This window comes from Schistocerca americana, chromosome X, assembly GCF_021461395.2.
Source record: "Schistocerca americana isolate TAMUIC-IGC-003095 chromosome X, iqSchAmer2.1, whole genome shotgun sequence".
NCBI lineage: Eukaryota > Metazoa > Arthropoda > Insecta > Orthoptera > Acrididae > Schistocerca > Schistocerca americana.
In genome coordinates, this window is record NC_060130.1 from 353201152 (window position 1) to 353217702 (window position 16551).

General features: G+C 37.2%; 1 protein-coding gene across 6 annotated transcripts in view; it reads left to right on the forward strand.

Annotated features, from left to right (window-relative positions):
- LOC124556525 (myb-like protein O) overlaps positions 1 to 16551 on the forward strand; it is a 97850-nt gene that overhangs the window by 18712 nt on the left and 62587 nt on the right. For all 6 annotated transcript variants that reach the window (XR_006968617.1, XM_047130478.1, XM_047130477.1 and 3 more), the window contains exon 2: positions 4816 to 5670. Coding sequence is in view for 5 of the 6 variants with exons in the window: in XM_047130478.1 (XP_046986434.1) it covers positions 4816 to 5670 (855 nt within the window). In the remaining variant the exon portion in view is untranslated. The remainder of the gene's footprint in view (positions 1 to 4815; positions 5671 to 16551) is intronic.

A 16551-nucleotide genomic window follows, 5' to 3' on the forward strand; every position in this document is an offset into this window, starting at 1 on the left:
TAGTGAAACTGGCCAGTAGTTGTCAGTATTTCTGCACTAGCATACATTTCTTTAGTAAGGACCCAACTGGTGTGTGCTTTAGTTACCCTGGAAAAATATCTGAGCTGAAGGGCTCATTTATTACCTTAGTTAAGGGAGTGTGTATGCTGGCTAACCACAACTTCAGAATGGAGACAGCAACCTTATCTACATCTGCTGACTTTTTTAAATTTTCTATATTGTCTCTCTCTTCTGAGAAACGTCATTGTGCTTCCAGTTTAATTCATTGTTGGTCCCTCATGCGTTTTAGAAATATTTTGGTGCAGCTTCCCTGCGATACCCCAGAAATAGTCATTTATGAAATTTGCTAATTCCATGAGAATTTTGTGTTACACTATTCCATTTTTGATTAGCATGTTTGTTAGAAAAGTTACAAATAATACCAACAATAATGAAACTCTAACATTCCACAACACTTTCTCACTATATATTTTACTTCTTTTTTTCCTTTTCTGGAAAAAGCTACTCCCAAAGCTATGCAGTGTATACTACTAACACCTTATCCTCTTTCTGAGCTCATTATAGAGGGGTACTGACTCAGTATAAAATGGAAAATTACAATGTTTAAAATTATAGTCTGTTTACTGTTACAAAATAATGTGTGTAGTGTGTACTTTGACTGGGGGGTGAGAAATGAATGAAGAGTGTAGCATTATCCTGTTATCATTATTACATAACTTATTTATAAAACAGTGTTGTACACTATGGTAGCACTGTTTTAAACAGTGTGTCCTTGTATTTGGGAGGGTGGAGATGCCAATCTTCATCCAGCCATCCTGATATAGGTTAGCCACAATTTCCCTAAATTATTCCAGACAAATGCAGGCATTGTTCCTGTTATAAAGCCACAGATGACTACATGTCCCATCCTTGTCATTGTAGCTTGTAAATCTATATATGTGGATCACTTTATTGTTGTTTTTAAATTGTAATACCAAGGAATGTTCAATATCCTTGTAAAAGAGAACTACAGATAAATAAAACTACAACAACAACTACTACTGCTACTACTACTTCTTCTACTACTATTATTATTATATTACTATTACTACACTTGTCTACATTTACCAGATTCTCATTTTCTGACATACCATACAGCCTTGCTTTTATTTTCTGTGTTGTGTATTATTTTGTAATTTAATGTTTTTTTTGCATCAAGCAGTACCCTTTTTGTACCTATGATAGTGACTTATGAACTGTGGTGTACTGTAGTGCTTTTGCAAGGAACTGAGAAATTTTTAGTGTGTGGGAGGACTTTTTAATACTCACAGGTATCCATCTATTGTCCTTGATCACTGCTGTCAAAGTGGCTACTTTTAGAAACACTTCCTCAAAAATAAATATAAACAGTGCGCATAATTCAGAGAACTTCACATCTACATTGTTTTCTATATACAGTGCATCTCAGATTTGTTTCCAAGTGCCTAGAAAAGTATGTAACTTGCACTCTGAGAAATCCTTTTGCAGTCTTGCTGTTTTGCAGGTTTTACCAAGCCTTTCTTTGGCCTTATTGTCTGGCAGTATTGATCAGAAATGCCATCATCTTTTATAAATACTATACAATTTTTCCTATCAGTATCTGTAAGTACATGGTCTAAGATTGATGCTGAAATTTTTGATGGCCTAGAAGCAGTGTTTCCATTTGTACCATGCTAAAAGTATTCAGGAAGTTATTACTAATGTCAACCTCAACACCTGCATAGTCATTTCTCAACACAATATTATGTTATTTAATGTTTTCATCAATTGAGAACCCTACATCTTCTACTGGTTTCGATCATAAACTATCATCACTGGATATATGGTAAAACACATAAGTTAAAAACAAATCCCATTTTCCTTTTAAGCTGGAAAACATAAAGAATTTCACAGTGAAACCACCCAAACAACTATTGTAACCCGTTCTTGAAATGAACATTCTACATCTTTATTCTTCAGGTCTACTTACGTATTTCTCAACATAGTCACCCCAGTGACAAACACATTTCTCCCAACAAGAGACCAGTTTGCCAATACCTTTAACTTTATGTGTATGTAGTGAGTTAATCAGCTGCTTAGAATTGGTATGAGTTGATGTGAATTTGTTTGTGCTGTGGAGTGCTAGCCAGAGGGCCCAAGGTGCACCGCAGCCAGTCCAGCAAAGCATCTGGTATCGTCTGGCACAGATACAAAGGCAGTTAACATGGCCGGAAATGTGAAAATTGCCAATGCATGCAATTTGGATGGTCATTGCTTGTTCAGCTGAAGAACAGATGATGCGCCAAAAAAGGTGGAGTGTCAGACCATCTAAAATATGGCTACTTACAACTCTTAGAAGTACTACAGTAAATCACAGTTACATATTAAAGCAACCCAGATAATTACCATGGTATCTCTGTCTTAGACTGCACATACAAGATTTTCTCCAGAATCTATACAAGAGGATCAAAGAGCAACTAGAGGAAGAATTAGGTGAATACCAAGGAGGCCTCAGACGTTGGAGAATCTGTGCAGAACAGATCATCACTTTAAAATTAGCCATAGCATATTACAAGAAACGAAATAAACCTCTTCTAATAACCTTCGTGGACTTTTAAAAAAGCGTATGACTGCATCCATAGACCTTCAGTGTTAAAAATCTTAAGAAATTTCGGGCTCCAACCAAAATTAATCAGATTGATAGAAATCACCTTAACCAACACTGTATCAAAAGTCGAGTTCAGGGGTGAACTCTCTGAACCATTCATCGTAAAAACAGGTTTAAGACAGAGAGATTGCTTGGCACGCCTGCTGTTCAACCGTACTTTAGAATACATAATGAGGGAATGGTACAAGACTAACCGAAAGAACATCCAAATTGGAAGACCCAAAGACAACATAAGTTTAAATTGTCTGGGATTTGCTGATGACCTTGCTCTCTTGTCCAACAGTATTCAGGAAACCAAACAACAAGTTATCTCACTACAGGAAATAGCACAAAAAATTGGTCTTGGATTATCTTTTGAAAAAACAGTCATCATGTTAACTGACCCACCACTCATAAACAAAATTGCCATAGGAAACCAAGAAATCAAAATTGTAGATAAATTTAAATATCTGGGAGAAATCATAACATATAACCTCAATGAAAAGACAACATGGCGTAACAGAATAAACAAATTGACTAGAGCACAATATATCACCAAGAACACCTACAACAAAAATATTATTTGTGAATGGTCTAATTGTGGACAAACGTGTATAACATTTCTTTTATTTTAATATTGTTGTAATGTATAAGTTTAATGCATAAAGTGGTCATGTTGAGTCAGAATAATGTCTGTAGAATTTTCAAACTATGTATTTTGGTGGGGATGGCCTTCAGCCAATGAGAATTAGGCAGTGGCAGAACACAACTGGAGTAAAGTGGAGACAGACACTGTTAGAGTGGTGCACTGAGAGGAGTCATTGAAGACACTTTATATCAAGTTCTTAAGGAAGGTAGACCTGCCTGTGGATGTAGTGTGATATTCGGTCATGTGGGTGATAGATTCTGGGCAGTGCACAGCTGCTACAATACTTTTAATTTTTGAAGGGACCCTAACTTTTGTGAGGTCGTGGTGTGCTCCAGTGCAGAACCCTTTAACTTATCAGCTTGCGTTATGGAATTGAGAATAGACAGAGTATGAGTTTTTACTTGTTATCTCTTGTGTGTTATTGTGTAAATTGTCATATTGAACTCTGAATTATTTTGAGCTTGCAAATATTTCATTTATTGTGATCATGAAATGGATTTAGTTTTTTGGCTGTCTTGGATGACAGTTTAGCTTGGGAATTTTGCTACCATACTCATAACACTCTCAATACAAATTTTCTCCATCTGGTAAGATTATTTTTTGTCTGTATTATAACTGGTTATTTTAAGATCACTTTCCGTGTATTTGTGGTTCCGTGTATTTGTGATTTGCTTTCTTAATAAACATTATTCAACAGAATTCTCTGATGATGTCTACATCAGTTACTGATGTTAGAATAGAACTCTTTTTTTATTAAGTTATTCACTTATCTTTTATTTAATATTCTGTTTATTTTGCTAATTTGCAATTCTAGTCAAAGTATAGACTTTTTGACTGCAGGATCGCAGCTACAGTTTTTTATTTGTTGGGAGTTGGCTGTTGAGAATAGAAGCAGACGATCAGCTCGACCCTATCATGTTACTGAACTACTAATTTTAAACAGAGATGTGCATAACCTAGTTACCCTAAGACTTGAACAGAATCGGGTAAAGTCGCAGTTGGTTTGCCCGTATGGGCTGCTGATTAGGAAAGCTACCCAGTGAAGTAGCCACCATGCAACACCGCATACCACCAGTGTAGAGTGTTTTACTTTGTTGACAGAACCACAAACTGGTGTTCAGAAAGATGGTGCTTCAAACTTGCATCCAGCCATCCTGATTTAGGTTTTCCATGATTTCCCTAAATTGCTTTAGGCAAATGCCGGGATGGTTCCTTTGAAAGGACATGGCCGACTTCCTTCCCCATACTTCCCTAATTTGACAGGACTGATGTCATCACTGTTTGGTCCCATCACCCCAAATCAACCAACCAACTAAATTTTCTGTTAGTGCATGACAGGCTGTAACAGTAATATCAAAAAGGAAACACATTTTGATATTATGCAACTGTTTAAATTTAATCACATACCAGTTTCCTGCTTTTTAATCCAAAATGTGAAGTGGAAAACTAGTATTTCCTTTACTGTATTAATTAAGATAATGTTTAACAGAGATGTAATGAAAGTTATTCCTTGCTTTTTCAGATACTTCAGATTTACAGAAGGAAATGTGCATGAGTTCACTGAAAAGAGCATTAGATGATGTAGAATATAATTCTTGTGGAGCCGAACCATTGAGAAAGAAGACCCGGTTACCTATTTTAAAAAGGCACATACGGAGCAGCACAAATGGTAAAAAAGCCAAAGTAGGTGCCCGTACTCACTGCAGATTACAGAGTAATAAGAAACATTTTCAAAAAGCTCCTCCAAATCATTCATCAAATGGATTGTCATGTACTGCAACCTCACAAGGTTCTGATAATGAACATAAAACAGATGAATCTAGTGATCTTGCCATTAAAAAGAAGCGAGCAAAGCGTTCAGCAGATTCAGATTCCTTGCCAAATCACACAACAGAGGAATCAGATATAAAAAAGCGTAAGGTTGACCAAACAGCCACAGAAACAGAATCAGAAAATTGTCAGGATTCCGCCAAACCATCTAATGAACAGAATACATCAGAGGCAACATGCAGTACATCACAGCGCACAGAATCTCCAAAATTGGTTGCGCGTTTGTGTGGAATTGCAGATTATATGAGAGTACAGCAGAATTACACTTTTCGGAAGAATGTTGCTTTTGCAAGAAAAATTTTCGTGTATTCAAGTGATGGATCTGAATATGATTATGATAACAATGGTACTGGTGATAATGATGATGATGATGGTGATCTGTATGATGACGATGATGGGGATCTCTATGACGACGACGATGATGATGATGATGTTGACAATGATGATGATGACGATGATGATTATGAAGATGTTGATCCTGATGCAGAAGTTGTTTCAAAACGACTTAATTTACAGATTGCTGATTTCTTCAAACTGCACCGAAACCGTAAGTGCAAATGTTTTCATTGAATTTTTGTTTTCTGCTCTTGTAGTCATGTTACGTTTTGGATGTTCAAGTGTGTGTGTGTGTGTGTGTGTGTGTGTGTGTGTGTGTGTGTGTGTGTGTGTGTAGGGTGGGAGTAAACAAAAAGTTCACCATAGATAAAACTTTCCTCTTACACGGGATTATGAAAATATCCTTCTTAAAAGTACTTCATATGATTTACACCATGAATTGAACTTCCTTGTTAGCTATTTAGACTGCAGTTTTACATCTGTGGAGAGAAATTATTTGCACATCAGTAATGATTGATTTCTATATTACTATACATTTTATTGATTCCCGAGGCAAAAAACAGCCAAATTTGTATCTGATGTTTCAGACTTCCATCCCTACTTTAGAAGCAGTTACTAATTATTAACTTTTCAGGTTAATTTTATGATACTTCAGTATGACCAAATATATGTCTCTTCAAAATGACAGGTCTCTCGAACAGCAGTATTTTTCTCACAAGCACATTGGTATAACTTTACAAATTTCCTTTGGCATACATAGGACCAACATGAAAGAAATGGAACATTTTTATAAAGATGTAAAATGTTTAAACATTGCTAGCGTTAGCTAGGACAGTTGGTAGAAAAGCACAAGGTTGATGGTTCCCTTCCCCATTCTTATCCAATCCCAGAATATGCTCTATTTCTAACAAACTCATATTCAACAGAGTATTAAGCTCTTATCTTCCTTCTCTCCAATTTCGTTAAAATAGGTGTTAGTGCTACTGCAATATTGTGCTTGCTTGATACTCATTTGCTAGCAATGTAACACATCAAGAAAAGAAGACACTTCAATTGGAGAAAATAAGAACATTCATTTGTAAAGTATATTTGATACATATATGTGTAAAAATTGATTTTGAAGTGTGAGTGAAGGATATTATTGCCATATTCTTCAGGAAAAGGAAATGACCATTGTGTTTAAGAAGTAATATGTGGCAAGTTTACTAAAATAAAACTTGTCTCACAGACCATATCTAGTAAAAAATTTTTGAAGACTATCAGAAATATAAATTTAGCTGTAAGTCAGTAATATTTTCTTACATTACACACACCTGCTTAATAGTGTGTAACACTCCTTTCACCCAGATTGATGAGGACAGTGATACACAAAACAAAAACAGTTGCAAAGCCATCCTGATCCATGATAGGTCAGCCACAGCCAATAGCTCAAGAGACTTTCACGTTTTGCTTGAAGCTGTCTGTAGGACTGATGTGTTGAATAGACATTACATCCCTGGAGTGTTCCTCAGAACACTTTCATATAATGCAGGAAAGAGGGGCTAGTACAGTGGGTTTCTTAGGGTACATGTGGAGGGAAAATATGATCAAATAGTAGATTCTTGAATTATCTGCTGCTGACGGATGATACCAGATGTATCAAAAGACATGTTTCATCCTCTGTAATCACTCCTGTTTGAGTATATCACTACCATCTGTCAAGATAGTGCCATTCTAACAAATCGAGTTCTTTCTGCTAATGTGTGCCTTAGGTGACATACATGGGGAGGTTTCTTCCACACTCCATAGTAAGGATATGGTGTTGATGGTACGGCTCTTCACCAGTTGTAGGGCATTAAGTTTAGAAGTGATTTTCTAAACTGTGACTCAGCTATGTGCTATTACAGTACATAATGTTCGATGCTGACTCTGGTCGTGAACATATTGCCCACAGCTATTGATGTTATCTGAGGGGTTTTTCTGTGAATGTGGGTACTGATTGTGACATATAAGATGATTAGTGGCTGCAAGACATTGGTAGTGCAGTATCCCGTGCATAAGCCATCCATCATACGACACAATCCAATGTGCTGATATTCTGTGTCCTGTCCATCCCATGCTAGACTGTCACCATGACAATCAGTGCTAGGTCCGACAGCATCTCGGTCACGTGACACACACAACTATTCTGTTCACCATGAAGACAAGAGTTAACCCTCTCAGCAGCTATCTCGAACTTGATTATTTGTGAGTGTATAGTGTAGTTTCATGGTACACTGACTGGGAAAATTAGTTCTGTAAGTGAGACACAGATGTATGTCAACAGAAAAAGAAATACCAAATAGTAGAGCAGCCATTTGCCTGGGCGATGGCATATCTGGAAATAACCATCAACCTGGTGTAACAAGAAACATGATTCATCCAATCAGGCAACGTGTTTCCACTGATTCATGGTCCAATCACAATGATTCCAAAGCCACTGCAATTGAAATTATTGGAGTCCTTGGGTCAACATGGAACACGTAGGGGTCATCTGTTGTTGAGCCTGATGTTCTCCATTTACAGCCCATATCATCATTAGAATTCCGTTTCATCTGTACTCAACTTACATACTTTCCTTATTGTGTCATGGGCCCCCAGTGCCATGGGGTGGCGACTAGTCTCTCAGTGGGCAATGGGCATAATGTTTCGGCTCATCAGTGCATACCACAAGCAATAACAAACCCATCTCTATAGTCCTGTAGAGGTGCACCTAAAACATCTTCCGTATCTGAAGATTTCTTTCTATTGAGAGTGACAAGCTGATTTCTGTTTGAAAACCTACTGTTTAGTCACAAGGCAGTTCCAACATTTCATTGCCTCATTCTTTTTTTCCCACAGAACAACAGTGTATTTAATGTCTTTTTAAGTCAAGGAATGCAGTATTTCAAATGGTTCAAATGGATCTGAGCACTATGGGACTTAACATCTGTGGTCATCAGTCCCCTAGAACTTAGAACTACTTAAACCTAACTAACCTAAGGACATCACACACATCCATGCCTGAGGCAGGATTCGAACCTGTGACCGTAGCGGTCATGCGGTTCCAGACTGAAAATGCAGTATTTACTGGATAGTACTTACTCATATTGCCTTCTTCATCCTTGTCACATCTGAACGTGTGATCAGTCTCCTCAATAGGATGTAAAGCCCTAACCTTTCTCATTCCCTTACTTTTTCATTCCCCTACCCCTATCCCTTCTCCTCCCCCTAACCTCATATAGCTTTTAATTCATTGACTTCTAGTCTTGCTCTTCTTACTCCCGTTTTAACTTCATTCAGATTATGTTTTTTAACAAAACTCTTTGTTCAAACATTGGGTAAAACTATCTGCTTTTGTAGTAACTTTCTAATGTAGCTGTTGAAACATGGGTCTTTCCGTCTCTCACAACCTTGCTTGCCACCTGTCTTTTTGTAGCATCCTTCACAATGCTTTATAATGATTGCCATTGGTCTCCCACATTTTCAACTCCAGATATGAATTTTCATGTAGGCTCTGCAGATAATCAGCAGTCAGTTTCTAATAGCACTATAATGTTTTCCCACATTCCTGAACATCTCTGTCAACAGCCATTGCCATTGGCTCACACTACTTTACAGCCACTATTCCCTTCTCTACAGTAACTGATGTGAAGAGACCAGGTCAGTTTGTTACTTGTAGATATGCTGCCAGCCTGATCCACAAAATATTCAAGGTATTTTTCAGATGAGCCAGTATTATATGATGATCATCTTTTATTTTCCACAGCCCCAAAGATAAAAAAAATACTATGTGAATGCTTTTTCTCAGATTCAGGTGAATGACTAGACAGTAACTGAGTTTTGGAGTTAAAGTTAGTTCTTGTTTTTGTTCTTTTAATCATGACTTACATATATTAAATAAGAGAGCCTCTTATTATGTTGACATGTTGAATAATCAGGTCTTAGGCTTGTTGTTCGCATCGGGTGTTTGTATGGCATGAGCCACTGTCTTCTTCAGGTGCTCCCTGAGACAGGTCCTTGGGTGGATGAAGTCCAGTATTTATGCCTGGATGGTGCTAGGTGCTCAGTTTGTGCTTCTCATCACATCAGGTGCTCTGTCTGTGGTCTGTGCCTGGCAGGGGCAGCTCTAGCACTGTCCACATCCATCTCAGCTGTCCTCTGGTGCCATGTCCATGGTCTGACCCTTGCTTGTAAAATATTTTTTATGCTGGTGTCAGTAATTTAGACATCTACGGATCATTCAAAAATATATGGTATATGTCAGCTTAATACAAAGAAAACATATGTCATATATACAGTGATGAAAATACACACTTGTTCAATGACAAGAGGACAAGAAAAATATTTGGCCACAGTTAAGTTGAAAGAATCATAATGGAATTTGTCTGAAGTGGTTTAGGAAAACATAAATCGGTATGGTGATAGCACGAGCCACCATCTTCCTGATTCTGAGATTGTGTCTTAACAAATGAACTACTATATCTCATTGAGTTATATACAACATACAGTTCTCTTGTATTTGCACGTATTTGAAACAACTTAGTTTAATGTAAAGGATTATACACTGTTAATGTAGTCTCTTCATGGTTTTCACTGCCCACAACCCCACACACATGCAGATGACTTAAGACCATGACCATGCTGCCTCGTCTCTGTTACATCTCCATGTCTTCCTTTCTGCCTTTCTGAAAAACCAAGTGAACATCCATTCATGGAAAGCAAGACGTTGAGTGGTGAGACATAGGTGTTATGCACTAGCGATCACCCTTTTTATTACTAATTCATACTCTTGAGGTCTCTAATGTTTAATTATGTTGTATCCAAAATTTAAGAGATAGGATTTGGCTGCATTTAAAAATAAATGTATTTTAGTTATCCCTTTCATCTTTTGGGACATACTATTTTAAAATTTTAATCTGTGATAGAAAATGCTTGAGTTATTATATAGATATTTTTAATACACACGACAGAAACTACCATATATCTTAACTGTTTTAATGCATGTAGTTAAATCTATGTTGTAGCTGCATTTGTTTCAAGAGTGGTTAAAGTATGTTCTGCTTCGGTTGTAGCTGCAGATTTTTATTAAATTACCATATATTTTTGTGTTGTTTCAGTATTGATATGAAATAAACACTGTAAGTAAACTAACATTTCTGAAAAACACTTATTTGGTCAGAAATATATTCAACCCCCCCAGAAATGAATTATTTGGCTCTTGGGGGCAGTTTAAGGTGTTCCTGATATTATATTGTGTGCAAATAAATTCTAGTCAGTTTTGCAGTTTTGCTGGAACTGTAACAATCTCAAACTTGGCATGGAATGAGATTGTCTAATGTCCCAGAGTAATCATTGTTTTTAAGATGTCCAGCATAAGTGGTCATGGAATTGGACATCAATAATAATAATAATAATAATAATAATAATAATAATAATAATAATAATACAAATTCTGTACATTCTTTGATAGGACAGAGCTACTGATCACAGAAAAGCATATTACTGTGACTGTTCCTGTAGCATTTTTATAAAATATTGTTTTTATATAACAAAGGATTTAGAAACAAATATATATAATGAACTTGAGTATGAAATGTCTTTCAGACAGTATCCATGTCCTGTTAAAATTAGTATTAAGTAATGGAGAAACTAAGACCATTAATAGTATTTGATACAGAAATGGGACAGCTACTTCCAAATCTCTGAAATATATTGCTGTGCTGAATCATTTATAAGAAACTACTTATCTACATGTCTCCGAGTGAATACACTATACATATCAGATCATTCCAAGGAGATAAAATAACAAATTACAAAAACACCATACAGGTTTTGCAGTTACAGGAAACAATTGCGCAAATGGCTGAAGGGGCCTTGAATCCTGTCCTTCATTGAGTATCTTTTTAGGAGCCGTGATATAAATGAATTTATTGTGCTAGTAGCTCAAAGTCCTCTGTTTTCCCCCCACATGGAGTCTTGTGGGGTTATTGTAACACATGGTGTATGCCCCATGCCATACATGTGGTATGCAGTGTGCTAGAACATGTAGAAGTAATTCAACTACCTGTTCTCAAAGTTTGTATTTTTATGTCAATGCTGAATGCTACAGTAGACTTGCTCGTAGAGCATAATTCACATCATGCTAGCTTGCAAGAGAGGAAGGTAAGCCAGACCAAGATCAAATCCGCATGGCACGGTAACGATCAAGGATGTTGCACTGGCCAGCCTGAGTGCGGCAGTTATGCAAGTTCCCACACTCCTCCATTTACCCCTTTGAATCTGCCAGTTGATAGTATTGTTTCAGTGCACTGGACACTTACTGCTTAGGTTCAGCTGCTGAGAGAGATTTTCAGCAATGTCGCATTATTTCACGTCGTCGTGTACCGTTTGTTTTAAAACTACCTCTGTTTCTGGGAAATTTCACTTTTGCATGTTTTTGATAGCAGTAAATAGCAGATGCATGAACTCTTTCAATTGTTCGTAATTGTATGCATACAGTAATTTGCAAAGCACTCACTTGATATTGGTTTTTCTGATGTCACTGTTTTAACTGCTCCTCTATTTTCTTACGTCTGCCATGTGCAGTTTCTTTATCCCACATGTGACTGGATTTAAATTGGCTGTCCACTTAATATGTTGTTACGCAACAAAATACACGCTCAATTTGATGCTGTGTTTACTTTCAAACACCCTAACTGGAAGTTTGAAGTCCCCTGGTCAGATACACAATGGATATTTAGCTTTACAAATTGCTAATATGACATTCTTTTTTCACAAAACTTTCTATGTTATCAGTTCATTCTCTGTAATTACAAAATTGGGATGTTGTTATAACCTTACTGCACAAAATTTTAGACACCATTTCAAATGAGCGCACTCGTCACATTGGAGTGCTGTGGATCTTGTAGAACTGGTACCAGGTGGTCATATGACCCTCCACTGCTGACTTAAATCATGGGAGTGAATTAATGTGTATGTGCCATTTGGTTGTATGAAATCAGCTCAGAAAGATGGGTCAACACATATGCGTGACAACTGCAGAAGGGAGCTATTGTGTTTGGACTTGCCCATGGCAACAACGTGAGCCAAATTGCCAGATTTTTTGGTGTATCTAGGGAGACAGTCCAACTTAGAGCAATGGTGAACCTCTTGTAGCCATGCAATACAGTGTAAGAATAGTGGTCTTAAAAAGGTATGAACTGATGAAGACAGTAGAGATGAATGACACATCAGTTACAAACCCGACAGGAATTGTTACTGTAAGTGAATGCAGGTCCATCTCAACCAGTTTGGGAGTGAATGTTGCAAAGGTAACTGCATGCGATGGACATTTGGAGTCAGATACCTTGCATGAGGCCATTGCGTTACCAAAAGTAGGTAGTATCTGACTGGAGGCATGTGGTGTGGTCTGACAGTTGCGATATTGGCTCTTTTTGTACGATATGAGGTATCAAGTGCATTGACAGTCCAAGAAGGTGTTTGATCTGCAGTACGTGGAGGGTGTAGTTCAGAGCAGAGTTAGTTCTTTGATATTTTGGGGGTATTTTAAAAGTACTGTGACTTGGGCACACTCAGTCCACACTCCCTCTCTCTCCTGGGTTGATGAACACTTGGCCTTTGTTGCACTTTGACTGGCTCCCTACATCACCCGATCATAATCCCATGTAATATAACTGCTGCTGTTTTGAACAACAGGTAAAATGTAGCAAGCGACATTCTCACAGTTAGGGTGCTGAGGGAGCTGATCATTGATGAATGGTTTCAGCTGGATATTGACACACCTTAAGAAATTCGCGAACTCTCCTGTTCGCTGAATTTGAGGACATTATCAAGACTGGAGGCAGAGTTGCACAGTATTAATGTGTTTCCTTGGGATGATCAATTGTTTGTTTAGTTTGCTTATTAGTGCTATTAACATCAAATGCACTGAACGTACTTTTATAGAATTTTCTGGGATTATTCATTGGAACTCTCGGTAATGCTAAGTAGGAGTGTGATTAGTCACAGAAAAATTACGTATGATTATTTGAATTTGATATGTGCTAGTTCGGTACCGCATGTATTTCAGTATGTGAGTGACAGATACAGGATGCTCCTCACCTTTAGGGTGAAAGTTGTGTATATGGTTGAGTATGCTACACTGAGTATTTTGAGACCAGATACCAAAGTTTAGGAATGAATATTTCAGGCAGTATAGCTCTTGGGTGAGCAGTGTGTGTAAGCTGCTTATATCTCATAACAAACAATTGCCTGCCATATTGACATCAGTGATGCTACCATGAAAAATAATAGACAGTTGTAAGTGATGTGCCTATGATGTAGTGAACCACTGAGAGTATTAATTGTTGCAGGAACTCATAGATATGCTTTCAGTGTTTGGTACAGCATGGTATAGTGCCCAGAATAATGAGCAAATGCACAGATCAATTTTCACAGCAGTGTGAAACGGGCACACTCCTAGTTGCAAGAAATTAATTGCTGTTTGTAGACACTTATTAGAAACTGTGTCATTCGAGCCAAAGAGAACTGGACATGGTTATCAACAAAGAATTGTTCACACAGTAGAGTTAGAAGAGATGACGTTAGATAATGTGGAAGAAGATGCATCAATATCTACCTATAAACTTTTGCATGAAATGCAAGGAATACTGTGTGGACAGTAAATGCATTCCTATCATAAAAATGGGTACAGGCATTGGGAGGAAATTATTTTGAACCTTGATTCAGTTCTACCTGGTGTACATCATTTGACTTGCCTAATTGACTCATGGGTATGAGACTACATAGTCACATTTTTTTTTAAGCATGTAGCGTGACTAATTTTTCTGGCAATGCTCTGCATATACATATATGAAATGACAAGTTGCACCTTAGTTTGAATTTGTATGCAATATTGTAGATCTGACTTGTGTCTGTGCATGTCAACCTATAGGTAAAATTAAGACGAGGGCATAAACTTTGTGTCAAATGGAGTAAAACACTGCGGTGTTCCGACCAACCTCTGAACTGATGACTGTTTCACTTAGTTACTAGTTGCCTTCGCTGCGAATTACATTGGTTCAGAATTATATATTTGATTTCAGGCTTTGCTGACAACCTATGACAATGTGAGGTTTATGACAAACATTTTGTTTTTCCTTTCAAACAGTGCCTTGTAGGGATGAATCGAACATTCTTCAGTTATTAAGAAATTCTAAAAGTGTGGAGAAATTTTGAGACCAAGAATGTGAGGACAACTGTGAATGCCTGAATTGGGTAGAATAATCCAAAATGACATTTTGGCTGAGCAGTGCAGCTGTGTGCAATATTTGGTTATTTGTCACAGTATTAATACTGATTATGAGTAAAATGCCTTTCCTGCATGCACCCAGTGTTAAAGGAAAAACTTTCCTCACTAAAGTAATACTGTCACATCTAAGCAGCCAATGCAAATTAGCACTCTGTGATCTAATAGGGGATAGTAGCTGTGGTAAAATTATGTATTGATTTGTGATTCCTGAATCAGATAATATAATAAAGTGCATCAACAGTGTTACATAACGAGAGATATCCACAGTTATTTTCGTAAATTGTGTGTGATGAGTGCATTATTGTACAAAGCAAGACAATAGATTACAGAAGTTAACAGACAGTGCTCACATATATTATTTATTGGTTAAACTGATCTGAGATCAGACACTTAAGTCATTCTCAATAGCCCATATTACTTCTGAGCTGGTGACTGCATCAGTATGTAGTGGAAGTGTGCATCCCCTCAGGTATCCTTCTAGAGCCCTCTCTGAAACTGGAGTAGATGAACACTATTGATAATTACATAAGTAGTGGAGCTGGTTTAGCTAATGAACAATATATGTGTACATTGACTGTTAATCTCTGCAGTCATTTAGTATGCTCACTGGTGCTCTATGCCACCAACATGGCAAATATGAGAAAGGCAATCATCATACAAAATTTTCTGCCCACAGTGTTATTAGAATGCCTTTTTTTTATTAAGATTCAGTACCTCAGTTTGTAAAAAACACAACTGTTACAGTATCACTTTGATCTCTGGGCTGTCAGTCTGACTGTTAAGTTCCCTTTTTGTCAGTAATGCATAGAGGTGTCAAGTTGAAATTCATGTCAAATAGTCGGGCCTGTGACCTCTTGGTGATTTAAACAATTTAAGCTTTTAAAGTCATTGCAATAAAAAATACGGCCATATGTGTCACATATTTTGATACTCATAAACTCACTTACCAAAATCTATAGATGAGCTATCTATATACACGTCAGGCCTGGTCATCTAGCAGTATAGTGTGTGCCTGGAAATAGAGAAGCCAAAGAATCGAATATCAGTTGAACTTCGAATTTTTCATTCTTAGTTTTTCTTGTCAACAATGTGAAGATTTACCAGAAACAACATGTGGTTCAGATTCCGAGTGAAACTGACAGTTCCTTTTTCCTGGTTGGGTGACGTGCAAGTCACGAAAGGGCATCCAATGCAAAGACATGCACCAGACCATAGAACCACATGAAAATATTATTATTATTATCATCATCATCATCATCATCTATATACACAACTAAGTTTTTAGGGAACCCTCAGGGTGTGAGTCCTACTCGCACTTTTCCAGTTTTTTGATAGTAATTTCAGGCTAGCATCACTAAATTCATGTGGAACAAGAATTTGTGAGTGGGTTTTGCTATGAAATTTTTGCTAGACTATCATGTATAAGTGGTGGCAAGTAGAATACTATAATAATGGTGGTTTTTGTTGTGTTGCCAATGCCTTGCTTTTATTTTGGCACGTATTCTTAAGCTGTTTAGTGATTTTAAAATTTCTGAAATTGGTTTCTCTAGATGGTCAATCAATCAGGTCTTAGTCAGAATTTTAAAGGCAGCAGCCAACAAGTTGCAAAGTGTTTGGATAGAAAATTGTCATTAGGATTGCTCTCAATTAGCTATGCAGTCCATTATTGATGATCATGATCAAGCTGTAGTTGGACTCATCTCTTTTAAAGTGAGATGAAGTTTATCGGCTCCACAATGTTGCATGATGGCTCATTGCGAGGGATCGGACTTCGAGTATCTGTAATTTTCACCAAACTTCCGT